General features: G+C 50.1%; 1 protein-coding gene across 1 annotated transcript; it reads left to right on the top strand.

Annotated features, from left to right (window-relative positions):
• Positions 1–4,898: 4,898 nt before the first annotated feature.
• On the top strand, positions 4,899–12,263 carry PINK1 (PTEN induced kinase 1). The gene is made up of 8 exons (XM_056865553.1): positions 4,899–5,222; positions 7,962–8,252; positions 8,442–8,545; positions 8,852–9,034; positions 10,137–10,300; positions 10,448–10,575; positions 11,090–11,326; positions 12,000–12,263. Exons 1-8 carry the CDS (start codon positions 4,899–4,901, stop codon positions 12,261–12,263), a joined length of 1,695 nt encoding a protein of 564 aa, XP_056721531.1.
• The last annotated feature ends 1,456 nt before the right edge of the window (positions 12,264–13,719 follow it).

Here is a 13,719-nt window from a genome sequence, read left to right as displayed (position 1 = left end):
TTTTCTGGCAGGTTGTGAGCTTTTGTGAGCCACAGCTCACTTCTTCAGATACAGCTAGAATGTGAATCCATCTGTCTTTAAGTAGAGGAGAGTGAATTCAGACAAGCCTTAGCATGTAAATGTTAACAGTATGTACATGTGAATAGCATACCACACCTAATCCCATCACGCCTGCTATTCACATGTACATACTGTTAACATTTACATACTAATGCTTGTCTGAATTCACTCTCCTCACTCAACATGTGAATAGCATACCACACCTAATCCTATCACGCCTGCTATTCACATGTACATACTGTTAACATTTACATACTAAGGCTTGTCTGAATTCACTCTCCTCACTCTACATGTGAATAGCATACCACACCTAATCCCATCACGCCTGCTATTCACATGTACATACTGTTAACATTTACATACTAAGGCTTGTCTGAATTCACTCTCCTCTACTTAAAAGACAGATGGATTCACATTCTAGCTGTATCTGAAGAAGTGAGCAGTGGCTCACGAAAGCTCACACCCTACCAGAAAATATTCTTGTTAGTCTTTAAGGGGCTACTGGACTCTCGCCCTTTTCTACTTTTCTCCAAGGGAACTGATCTGTGTAATCTGGAGATGAGTTATAACTCCAGGGGATCCCCAGGTCCCACCTGGAGGCTGGCATCCCTAGAAGGAAAGGACCTCAGCATGGACCAACATCATAAAGCCCACCTTCCAAAGCATCCCTTTTCTCCAAGATAATTCACAGTGGGTAGCCGTGTTAGTCTGTCTGCAGTAGTAGAAAAGAGCAAGAGTCCAGTAGCCCCTTAAAGACTAACAAGAATATTTTCTGGCAGGGTGTGAGCTTTCGTGAGCCACAGCTCACTTCTTCAGGTACAGCTAGAATGTGAGTCCATCTCTCTTTAAGTAGAGGAGAGTGAATTCAGACAAGCCTTAGTATGTAAATGTTAACAGTATGTACATGTGAATAGCAGGCGTGATGGGATTAGGAGTGATATGCTATTCACATGTACATACTGTTAACATTTACATGCTAAGGCTTGTCTGAATTCACTCTCCTCTGCTTAAAGACAGATGGATTCACATTCTAGCTGTATCTGAAGAAGTGAGCTGTGGCTCACGAAAGCTCACACCCTGCCAGAAAATATTCTTGTTAGTCTTTAAGGGGCTACTGGACTCTTGCCCTTTTCTACTACATATAGCATATATTCAACACAAAAAAAACAGCGGCAGTTCGTCGTTGACAAAGGACAGCTGGGCATAGAAAAGGCCCCATTACCTTCAACAGCTTAAAAAGGTAAAGGTCCCCTGTGCAAGTGTAACCCTGTTGATACAAATCCCCACTAGAGGATAAGGTTTTTTTTTCTGAATTCAATAAAATGACAGCACTACTTGGGGACAGATGTGAAACTGCTTACAACAGAATAGCAAAACATTTAATATCACAGCACAACATATAACTTCAAGTAACCGAACAATTACCAACACAAACACAATACACAAAATCTTCAGTGCCCTTCAGGAAGGGCACACTGTACATTGGTAAACAACACCAAGGGCAATAACAAGGAGAGAAAGAAAAGTCCACAGCTTAAAGTTTAACTGCAGGGTTGTTGCTTCCCTTTACTTTCTCGATGAATGCTGCTGAAGATGCTGAAGGCCTTCTCTCTCTCTCCCCAGTCTGACCTGTGAAGGGAAATGATTAATCCCCTCCGTTTAACTCCGGCTTCCTTCTTCCTAGCCAGCCCAACTGACTGAGGGGTGTGGCAGTTGCAGTTAGTAACCTACCTAACTGCCCATGCTCAGTGACCCCCCCCCCCCGAGTCCTAAAGCCCACAATATTGGCAGGGTTACACCAAGCACCGGGTCATTCCTGACCCATGGGGTGACGTCACATTTCAACGTTTCCTGGGCAGACTTTGGTTTGCGGGGTGGTTTGCCAGTGCCTTCCCCAGTCCTCTTCCCTTGACCCCCAGCAAGCTGGGTCCTCATTTCACCGACCTCGGAAGGATGGGAGGCTGAGTCAACCTGGAGCCGGCTCCCTGAAACCGACTTCCGTCGGGATCGAACTCAAGTGGTGAGCAGAGCTTTTGACTGCAGGACTGCAGCTGACCACTCTGCGCCACGGGGCTCCCTTTAAAGCAGGGGTGGGGAACCTTTTTTCCGCCAAGGGCCATTTGGACATTTATAACATCATTAGCAGGCCATACAAAATTATCAACTTAAAAATTAGCCGACCAAGCCCCAAGCAGGCTGTTCTCCCAGATGACCCCCCCCCGCCCGACATGTGGGCAGGCAGGATCCAACCGGCGGTGCACTCGTCCACCTGGTGGCACAGGATGGTCTGTTGCATCAGCCGGGCGTAGCTGTCCAGCTGCATGCCAGAGTTGCTCCTGCTCCACAGGGTCGGGGCTGGATTCTACAGCCGGCTCCTGCTACCTCTGCCTGCAGGGATGAAATGAGGACACACTGGCTAAAACTCCCCCCCCTGCACATCCTGCCCCCTTCAACCCCCTCATTGTCACCACTTCTGCCCCCAGCCCTCTTCTAGTACAGAGGGAATACGTTTCTCCATGGCCCGGGTGGGAAAGGGTTAACCCAGTTTCTTGGGCAGTCCTAGCAGCTCCATAGCTAACGACTCTTCTGCAAGGGGGGGGGAAAGGTTCCTTTTCTCAGCAAAAAAAAAACTGCCTTGAATAGAGGCTATTCCTATCCGCGGGAGGGGGCGGATTGCCAGTCTTAGATCCTTCTGAGCTAGAGATCTCCCCGGACCCACGAAGGGCCAGACCAAATGATTTCTCTGGCCTTATACGGCCCCCGGGCCTGATGTTCCCCACCCCTGCTTTAAAGGTAGTCCCCTGTGCAAGCACCGGGTCATTACTGACCCATGGGGTGATGTCATATCCCGGCATTGACTAGGCAGACTACGTTTACAGGGTGGCTTGCCAGTGCCTTCCCCAGTCATCTACATTTTATCCCCAGCAAGCTGTGTACTCATTTGACCAACCTCGGAAGGATGGGAGGCTGAGTCAACCTGGAGCCGGCTCCCTGAAACCGACTTCCGTCGGGATCGAACTCAGGTGGCGTGCAGAGCTTTCGACTGCAGGACTGCAGTTGACCACTCTGCGCCATGGGGCTCCCTTTAAGGGTAGTCCTCTGTGCAAGCACCGGGTCATTGCTGACCCATGGGGTGATGTCATATCCCGGCATTTACTAGGCAGACTACTGATGTGGTAAACAAGGGTTCGTGGGGGGAGAGAGAGACCTGAGATCGTTATTTCAAGAAAACAGTTTATTTGCAGCTGCTGACCCAGAGGCCCTAATGGGCAGAAATCTCTGAGCCCCGATTGTACCGAGGGAGAGATATTTATCCAAACTCAAGCTATGACATCCCATCAACATTCAGGGTAGGCTGATAGCACTCCAGACATCGAGGCGGCAGCAGAGTAACAGTTTCACCCGGTTCTTGTTATGGTTTACTGTAACCCTCTGTGACTCTTGCCCCAGTCACTAGCACACAGACACACAGCGATATCCCGCCCAGCAACAAGCTATTCCCTTGCTGTCCTAATACATTTCAATACATTTACAGAAAGGAAAAGGCTTGGCTTCCTGCCCTGAAAAACCTCCAGACTAACAAAGGCTACAGTCAACAATAGCCATGCAGATTAGCTTTGGATTTCACACATTACCAGATCATTTCAGGACACAATGCTTCCATATTAACATACCACACTCTCATTAGCACATTATCTTGATACTTACAGGACAATGATTAGCACATTACGTCTGCAGGACAGTACTCAGCTCAAACCCAACCCCTTTCTGACTATATATTACTCTTCCTACACCCTTGACACTGAGAGACACTGTCCTTCAGTGTGACTCCTCTGAAGATGCCTGCCACAGCTGCTGGCGAAACGTCAGGAAAGAAAATTCCAAGACCACGGTCACACAGCCCGGATAACCTACGAGAACCGATGAACTCTGACCGTGAAAGCCTTCGACAATATTAGGAAAAGAGATTATTACGAATTGCTAAATCAGTGGATCTTCCATAGTCAGGGGAAGCCTACCTTGCTGTCTCACTACGTTTGCAGGGGGGGCTTGCCAGTGCCTTCCCCAGTCGTCTACATTTTATCCCCAGTGATACGGCAAACGGGGGCTCGTGAGGGGAGAGAGAGACCTGCAGATCGTTATTCAAGAAAACAGTTTATTCTGGCAGCTGCGACCCAGAGCACTCTACTGAGTAAAAATCTCTGAGCCCCGATCATACTGAGGAAGGGATATTTATCCAAATTCAAGATATGACAACCCATCAACATTCAGGGTAGGCTGATAACACTCCAGACATCGAGGCGGCAGTGGAGTAATAGTTTCACCCAGTTCTTGTTATGGTTTACTGTAACCCTCCATGACTCTTACCCCAGTTACTAGCTCACAGACACACAGGGAGATTCTGCCCAGCAACAAGCTATTCCCTGGTTGCCCTAATACATTTTACAGAAAGGAAAAGAGATTATTACAAATTGCTAAATCAGTGGATCTTCCATAGCCAGGGGAAGTCTACCTGCCGTCACACCAGCAAGCTGGGCACTCATTTGACCGACCTGGGAGGATGGAAGGGCTGAGTCAGCCTGGAGCCGGCGACCTGAAAGCGACTTCCGTCGGGATCGAACTCAGGCCGCGAGCAGAGCTTTCGACTTGCAGTACTGCAACTTAACCCTCTGCGCCACGGGGCTCGACGGCTTGGGGCCTCATCCAACCGCTCTCTGTCTCGCTCTCGCGGCTGGGCCGAGGGCCAAGGCCTGCCCGCCTTGTGGCGTCACAACCACAACAACGACAAGCCGCGGCCGGGGAGCCGCCGAGCAGCCGGGGACGGCGGCTGACGCGGGATGGCGCTGCGGCAAGCGCTGGGCCAGGGGCTGCGGCTGGCCCGAGGGCTGGTGTCGCGCTGCTTCTGCCGGGCGCCTCCCGCCCCTGGGCCGCCGCCGCTGCCGCTCGCCCTCCTCCGCCCGCAAGCGCCGCCGCCGTCCCGCGGGGGCTTCCTACGCGAGGCCGCGGCCCGCCTGGGCCTCCGGCGGGTGCCGCTTCGGCAGATAGCCGGCCCTTGCCGCCCCCGCCCCCGCCTGGGCTTGGCCTTCAGCCTCGGACTGGCGTTGCTCGAGCCGGCGCTGGCCCAGCGGAGGCAGGCGGACGAGGCCTGCAAGGACATCCAGGTGCGGGAGGGCGAGCTAGGCCGCGTTGCCGTGGCGACGGGGAGAGGCAGGCCCAGGAGAGCGGGGTTGGGGGCATTGGTTGGGAACAGCGGTGGGGCTGAAATGCACCCCCGCCCCATATTAGTTGGGAGTATCTTTCCAGTGGGGGGTGGGGGGTAACCTATGAAAAGCCCAGCTGGGTCAGGCCATCCAGTCTAGCGCCGGTCCAGTCTTCACAATGAAATAAATGGATGGGCAGCATCCTGTTTGACACGGTGGCTACCCAAGGAAATCCCAAAAGCAAGGCGTGAAGTCAGAGGTAGACTGCCTCCGAGCATGGCATCTCCATTTAGCTGGATCAGGCCATCCAGTCTTCAAAATGAAATAAATTGATGGGTAGCATCCTGTTGGGCACAGCGGCTACCCAAGGAAATCCCAAAAGCAAGGCGTGAAGTCAACAGCCCTGTCTCAGCCATTTATCCCTAGCATTTGAGTAGGCAGAGGTAGACTGCCTCCGAGCATGGCATCTCCATTTAGCTGGATCAGGCCATCCAGTCTTCACAATGAAATAAATTGATGGGTAGCATCCTGTTGGACACAGTGGCTACCCAAGGAAATCCCAAAAGCAAGGCGTGAAGTCAACAGCCCTGTCTCCGCCACTTATCCCTAGCCTGTGAGTAGGCAGAGGTAGACTGCCTCCGAGCATGGCATCTCCATTTAGCTCTCTTGGCTAACAGCTTTTTGTCCCCCTTCCAGCGCCTGTATTTTAAATTTTTTATAACATTTGCGTTAACAGTTAATTTACATGATATAGATATGGGTATATATATATGATATGGAAAATCAGTTAATTTATATGATATAGATAAGAGCTGTAAATAGCTCTGCCCCCTACCAGAATAATAAACAAACAAATGTAAGAAGAACTGCTGTATCAGACTGTTTGTCTAGTTCAGCATCCTGTTTGGTTTTCCCCGCAGTGGTCATACCTCTGGAAAGCCTAGAAGCAGGGGCACACACAGTCCATTTATTCATGGAAGGTTTTGCATTGGATTTGCCACTCTTTAGATGCATTTTTTCCCCACCCATATTCTCAAAACTCAACAATAAGCCGCCATGCAGAGTTTTGAGAATTCAGATTAGGGAAATGTGCATCTATAGAGTGACAAATCCAATGCAAAACCTTCCATGAATAAATGGCCAGAAGAGTGTTATTTTATTGCCTTCCAACAACTGGTATTCAGAGGCATATTGCCTCCAAATATGGAGGATCCGTTTAGCCATTTGGTGACATGGGGAATTGGTGTTAGGAAGCAGCTAAGAGAATTAGGAGTATAGCCTGAGCTCATCAGATCTTGGAAGCTAAGCAGGGTCCTTACTTGGATGGGAGACTGCCAAGGAAGTATTTGCAGAGGAAGGCAATGGCAAACCCCCTCTGCTTCTCGCTTGCCTTGAAAACCCTATGGGGTCACCATAAGTTAGCTGCAACATGACCGCACTTGACACCCACCCATAAGAGAATTAGCTGCATTCTGGAGGGTCCAACTCTCACCTCTGCTACACGCTCCCTGTGTAGCCCCAGGCAAGCCACACAATCCTCCCCACATCTGTAATGTGGATGATAACACTGGCCTATCTTACAGAGCTGCTGTAAGGACTACAACAAGCTGAATATGTGGAGAGCTTTGAAGACTGAAAGCCACATATAGCATGGTATAATTGTTGGCCCAGGCTGGCCTGATCTTGTTAGATCTCAGAAGCTAAGCAGGGTCAGCTCTTGTTAGTACTTGGATGGGAGACCTCCAAGGAAATCCAGGGTTGCTACACAGAGACAAGCAATGGCAACACACTTCTGTTCATCTCTTGCCTTGAAAACCCTATGGAGTCACCATAAATCGGGTGCAACTTGACAGCACTTTCCACCACCAGTGGTTAGAGAATCAGATTAGGATCTGAGAGACCCAAGTTTAAATCCCCACTGTGCCATGAAAACCCCCTTGCATAACACACAATGAACTTATGGAACTCACTGCCACAAGTTGTGGCAATGTAGACCAATTCCTTAGATGGCTTTAGAAGGAAGGACTATTTCACTGTACTTAAGGAACTTGTTGCTATCAGATATGGTTACGGATACCAGTTTTAATGTTGGGAAGAATATAGTGAAGGTCAGACCTATCAACAACTATTGTGTGTGACAGCTCAATTAAGCCTCCATGTTCAGAGGCAGCATACCTCTTGAGTCCCAGATGCTGGATCCCTAGGGTTGGGCTTCCCTTCCACCTGTACCAAGCTAGCACCATTAAATACTTCCCATAATACATAATTGACTAAGGGAATCCACTACGCAGGATGCAGAGATGGCCACTGGTTCAGATGGGTTTTAGAAGGGGATTGGGAAAATTAATGGGAGTTAGCACACTTGGAGGCTGTTTTCCATAATTGCTAGATGGAACCTCCATGTTCAGAGGCAGTATATCTCTGAATGCCAGTTGGACAAAATATAACAGGAGGGCTTGACTTATGGGCCTCCCTGAAACATCTGGTCGGCTGGGATGCTGGCATAGATCACCCTGAGGTCTGGTCCAGTTGGGATCTGACTATATGTCTTGGAACTTTCTGCTATAAGGTATGGCAAGGAAGATATCAGTGGGACTGACTGCTCTTCCCTTTTAATATCAGTTTTTTGTCACCAGCACAGCATTTATGAATACTGTAAGGATAACTTTGTGACCAAGTTATCTGTTGTTTTTTCCCCAGACGATCTTTATCCGAAGGAAGAGGATCCAGAAAGATCCTTTGGGCTTATTCCACCAGCGGGGCTTCAAACTGGAAGAGTACTCCATCGGCCAGCCCATTGGCAAAGGCTGCAGCGCTGCAGTATACGAAGCAACAATTCCTTCATCTGCCTCTTCCAAAGCAATTGTTGACCAAAACTCTGAAGATTGTAATCAGCATGAGGATTCTGATATCCAGGCTGTGGATGCTCGCCAAGACCATGACTGGAAAGCCAGCTTCCCACTTGCTATCAAAATGATGTGGAACATTTCGGTGAGGATCCAGTCTAGGGTTTGCAACTTAGAAAAATCTTGTAGGTTTACTTTAGATCTCTGTGTTTTTTTTAATTAGAAAGTTGAAAGAAACTGGAATGAAATCCTCAAAGCAGGGTGGAAAAGGATTTATCTGGGGAATCTGAACCCAAAGAAACTAATTCCCTCTGTTCTGTCCCTGCTTTCCTAGGCCGGTTCCTCAAGTGAAGGCATCCTCCGCACCATGTCTCAGGAACTTGTTCCGGCCCAGGGCTCTGCTTTGTCTGGAGAATTTGGAGCTGTCGCCTGCCTCAGGTAGGATTTCAAAATCAGCCAGAGAAACGAATGCACACAGTTGGCTGTGTTTGTTTCCCCTGCAGTTTTGGGCAGGTGACTGACATCACGAAAATAGGGAAGGGGTGATCTCCTCCTCCTCCTGCCCAATTTTTAAAGCTGCGTCTCGGCCATCAAGTTTCCTGCCTCAGTTTCTCTTCTTGAACTAGAAAAACTGGGGCCTACCTCATGGGGGGGCGTGGTTAAGAGAACATGCATAACAAAGACTCACAGCATGTTGCCAGTTGAACAAAATTCTGTCACAATAAATGAACTATCTTGAAACAGGAAACCCAGCTTTGGGAAGAAGCGGCTGAAACCCCACCCAAACATCGTCCAGGTGCTCCGGGCGTTCACATCTCACGTCCCACTGCTCCCTGGCGCAACAGTAGACTACCCGGATGTTCTGCCTGCCACTCTGAATCCCTCTGGAATTGGACACAGCCGCACCCTCTTCCTGGTGATGAAAAAGTAAGACAAGAAGAGAGTAGGGCTCATGCCTGTGAGCACGCCAAGCTTCTAGTCTTCGTGAATTTGAAGAACAACTTGATTTTGAACAACAACTTGGCCTCTGCTTCCAAGGACAGTGGCTTGAGATTGCATTACGCTGCTGTAGGAGGTGATGCAGTTCTATTCCCCACCCCAAGCCTTCATTCTTGTAATGACTCACTCCTAGACACCATATCCCATCACATTCTACCCTTCCCACAATCTTTTGCTCCCTCCCTTTTCTGAGGGAGGTAGGGAGATGGTGTTGGGCATGACACAGGAGCTAGGCAGTAAGGGCTGCACACAGCTGTGTTCCGGGGTAGGCAGTGTTGATTGGTGACTGACACAAGGTTTACCCAATCGGCACTGTGCAGATCTGTATTCTGCAGGAAACCAAACAACAGGGCTGCTTTCACTTCAAGGATCTCCCACATTTCAGCCACCCGAGTGGTATGGTTATTTTCCCGCCTGATGTCATCCACTGTTTGTGCACAGACTATTAACAGCCTGTTCTTTCAAGGAAGGAATAGGAAGCAGCATGATGGCAGTCAGGATAGAGACAGAGAAGAGCGATAAGGATGATCAGAGGCCTGGAGACCAAGCCCTACGTGGAAAGGCTGAGGGAGTTGGGAATGTTAGTCTGGAGAAGAGGAGGTTGAGGGGGGACATGATTGCTCTATTGAAGGATTTGAAGGGCTGTCACTTAGAGGAGGGCAGGGAGCTGTTCTTGTTGGCAGCAGGGTTTAAATTGCAGGCAGAAAGGTGCTGGCTATTAGGAAAAAAATTGTTACAATAAGAGTTGTTCAACAGTGGAATCAGCTACCTAGGTAGGTGGTGAGCTCCCCCTCACTGGCAGTTTTCAAGCAGCGGCTGGACAAGCACTTGTCAGGGATGCTCTAGGCTGATCCTGCATTGAGCAGGGGGTTGGACTAGATGGCCTGTTTGGACCCTTCGGACTAGATGGCCTGTTTGGACCCTTCGGACTCTTCGGACTCAGAATCTTCTAGTTCAGACAGTCTTGGGTTTTCATTCTGGAGTCAAATGCCCATCTGCAGTGAGCTTCCTTCCTGCTTTTCCTGCCCAGCTATCCATGTACTCTGCGCCAGTATCTCCGAGAGAGGATTCCCGATGCCCGCCTGGGCACCATGATGATCCTGCAGTTGCTGGAAGGGGTGGACCACCTCGTTCGACAAGGAGTGGCTCACAGGGATCTGAAGTCGGACAACGTCCTTGTCGAATTTGATCCTGGTATGTCCCAGTTTCCCTGAAATGACACCGCCTGTTCTCCAGTTGCAGGGGGTGGGGGGTAGAGCCCATTCTAAGACAGAAGGTCACACTTCTGTGCGACCAGATGCCCTGCGTGCCCTGCCTTGACATCTACTCTCTTGCTTGCAGCGGGACGTCCGTGGGTGGTGATCACAGATTTCGGCTGCTGCTTGGCCGATGACAAAATTGGCTTGAGGCTGCCTTTTACCAGCTGGTACGTGGATCGCGGCGGCAACAGCTGCCTCATGGCACCAGAGGTAAATCCTGGCTATCTTCGGGGCTGTTCTTGAGTACATGGCATCTCTGCACACCGCACTCTGGTGCAGGCTTCTAGAAACGGAACAGGACTTGATTGTAGTTCAGAAAATTACAGGCTGAAGCTTGTAAGGGAATCGGAAACTCTAGAGAGAGCTGGCGTCCTGCCTTGGCCATTTGAACTCTTTAGGGCGATGCGTGGAGGCAGTAGAGGCTGAAGCCCACGCTAGAGCTGGCTTGAGAAGCACAGCAAGGGGCAAGGAGGATTTTGACCAGCTACAGGAGCTGCAGGATTTGAATGCCTGCCTGCCAGGCAGGTAGTTTGTGTGATTAACCTCCTGACCCATAAGTGTGGGGCTGGCTTTCAAGGCGGCCTCAACTCCATTCCCCACCCAGAGAGGCGCGGTTGATCTTGCTCTGGGGAGCACGTGGACCGACCCAGGATTACATCAGCGTGCAGTTGGCCGTGCTTAGCTCTGCCTGTACAACCCCTCTCCCTGGCCGTTCTCTCTGCAGGTGCTCACGGCTGCCCCCGGTCCCAGCGTCGTGATCGATTACACCAAAACAGATGCCTGGGCGGTTGGAGCGATAGCGTACGAGATCCTCGGCGCGCGCAACCCATTCTACGGCAGTGGACGATCGTCCCTTGAAAGTAGGAGTTACCGGGAGGAGGAGCTGCCACCCTTGCCGGAGATGGCACCCCCAGAAGTGAAGAAACTTGTCAAGGCGCTGCTTTGCCGATATCCCAAGAAGGTGAGAACGCTTTCCTGAGCGCTTTTAGGCATCCCCTTTCTCACCAACCCAGAAGCCGGCGGCCTGCAAAAAGCGCTCCACGCCCAGAAGATGGCCAAGGTGCCCTCCCTCTCATCATCTGCTTAAGGTCATAGAATCAGCATTGCTGACAGATGGCCATCTAGCCTCTGCTTAAAAACCTCCAGGGAAGGAGGGCTTACCACCTCCCGAGGAAGCCTGTTCCACTGAGGAACCGCTCTGCTAGAAAATTCTTCCTAACGACAAAAACTCTTTTGATTTAATTTCAACCCGTTGGTTCTGGTCTGACCTTCTGGGGCAACAGAAAACAACTCGGCACCATCCCCTATATGACAGCCCTTCAAGTACTTGAAGAGGGTTATCATGTCCCCTCTCAGTCTTCTCCTCTTCAGACTAAACATACCCAGCTCCTTCAACCTTTCCTCATAGGACTTGGTCTCCAGACCCCTCACCATCTTTGTTGCCCTTCTCTGGACACGTTCCAACTTGTGTACATATTTCTTAAATTGGCAGCCTTTTATGATGGCACTCGCTGTGTGCATATTAAGTGCCGTCAGGTTGCCTCCAACTCCCCGACTGTGGCCCAGCATCCTAACCCCCCACTCCCCCAGCAATTTCAGTTTGACCCATTCATTCCCCAATTCCTCTCTTTCAGAGACCCTCGGCCAGAGTTGCGGCCAACGTGCTTCACCTGAGCCTGTGGGGGGAAGGCATCCTCAGCCTCAAGGACCTGCGGCTCGACGCCATTATTGGCTGGCTCCTTCACCAATCAGCAGCCACCTTACTGATGGACGGACTCGGGGATGGGAACTGTGTGGAAACCAAGCTGCAGAGATGCTTCTTGGCCAACCTGGAGTACGAAGACCTCTGGGAGGCCGCAGCCCTGCTTCGCTCCTGGAGAAACGTGGCGGTGGGATGAGCTCCGATCCGCTTCCCTCGAGCCTTGGCTGTGGCATCTTGATGTTCCACTTAAAGCACTTACCTGGCCATGGCTCCCTTTACTTTTGCTAGGCGTATTTTAGGTGAAAAGCAGCTTCCAAGTGGAGGGTTTGTTTTAGGTTAGGCTTACCCACAGAAATCATCATCATGCCTGCTACATTTGGCTTTCAGGTAGACTGGGTGATTTCATATTGCCGCTTTTAAACCAGAATCTCACCGTTTATTGACTTTTCAAGGCAAAGCCATAGCTTAGAGCGTCTGTGAAGTGGGGGTGAAGGCAACAGAACTCTGCATATGTGCTTTATTCTAAAGATTAATTTATTTCCACACACCAAAAAAAAAAGTCAAAAATCTCTTAGACATCTGAATTTTTGTCAGTTCGTTTTGGTGCATTCACATGCCAGTGTTTCCCCCAGGATACGTTTCCGAAGAATGGGGAGCCCGTTGTACTGAATCCCATGTGGATTCGATTAACATCCTGCATGCAAGTTAATTCCTTTCTTAAAAGGAAACTCACCTTCCAGAGAGCAGACCCTGTCCAAAATAGTGGATCTGCTGGCTTAGAAAGGATGGCTAGCCTGCTCACAAGTAAGTGCTGCATTCCATTCCCGGCTCACAAGTAGACCACTGGCTAGGAAGGTTCTTACCTACCTCATACTTGAAATAGGACCCTTCCTAGCCAGCCAGGCTACAGCAGCTGGAGAGGAGACGCCATCCAAGTGAGAAGCAGCAGTCAGATGATCTACTCACGAATAAGGGCCTTGCCTGGCATAAGACAGACTGGGCTGTTCACTCATCATTCTGCTTTTTGCAGGTGTAAGCTGCGCACCCCCAAGAGGCAGAAAGGGAAGGGGCTACAGATGAGGAGGGGGACTAGTTCCATGGCTCCTTGTCTTCGGTGCACTTATTAAGTGGTTAATTTCTTGTCTTTGGTGCACTTACTAAGTGTGAGAGATCCCCCTCTCTGAGTTTGCTTCTCCAAATCAGTTGCTCAGACGTTGATACAGAAACAATAGATTTATTGAAGCCTTCAGGAGATGAGACAGGCACAGGTAGAAAGTTGCAAGTGAGGGGCTATACGGGTTTACAGAATATATTGACTCCAGGGCACTGGGGCACTGGGGTTCACACTTATTGTTATGGGAAGTTACAAGCTTGGCATAATACAAAACATCAGACGGATCCCAGGAAGTCTGGTGCGGCTATCACACTTCCAAGGCCGCACCGGCCTGAGGGAGTACTGGCAGGAAGAACAGCGGGGGGGAAGATACATGGGCCATCAGGCCTGGCGCCTGAGACCAGAAGGTGTGAACTGCTTTTACGAGTTCACTGATAACACCGCAGGTGATGGAAAGCAGAGACACAAAGACAGAGACCCTCACATTCTGCCCCCCTTAAGGCCCCCCTCCGAGAGGACGAGGCTTATCGGGATAAGC

This window comes from Euleptes europaea, chromosome 19, assembly GCF_029931775.1.
Source record: "Euleptes europaea isolate rEulEur1 chromosome 19, rEulEur1.hap1, whole genome shotgun sequence".
NCBI lineage: Eukaryota > Metazoa > Chordata > Lepidosauria > Squamata > Sphaerodactylidae > Euleptes > Euleptes europaea.
The sequence above is the reverse complement of the archived record's forward strand: the minus strand, read 5'-3'. Positions and strand labels throughout refer to the sequence as shown.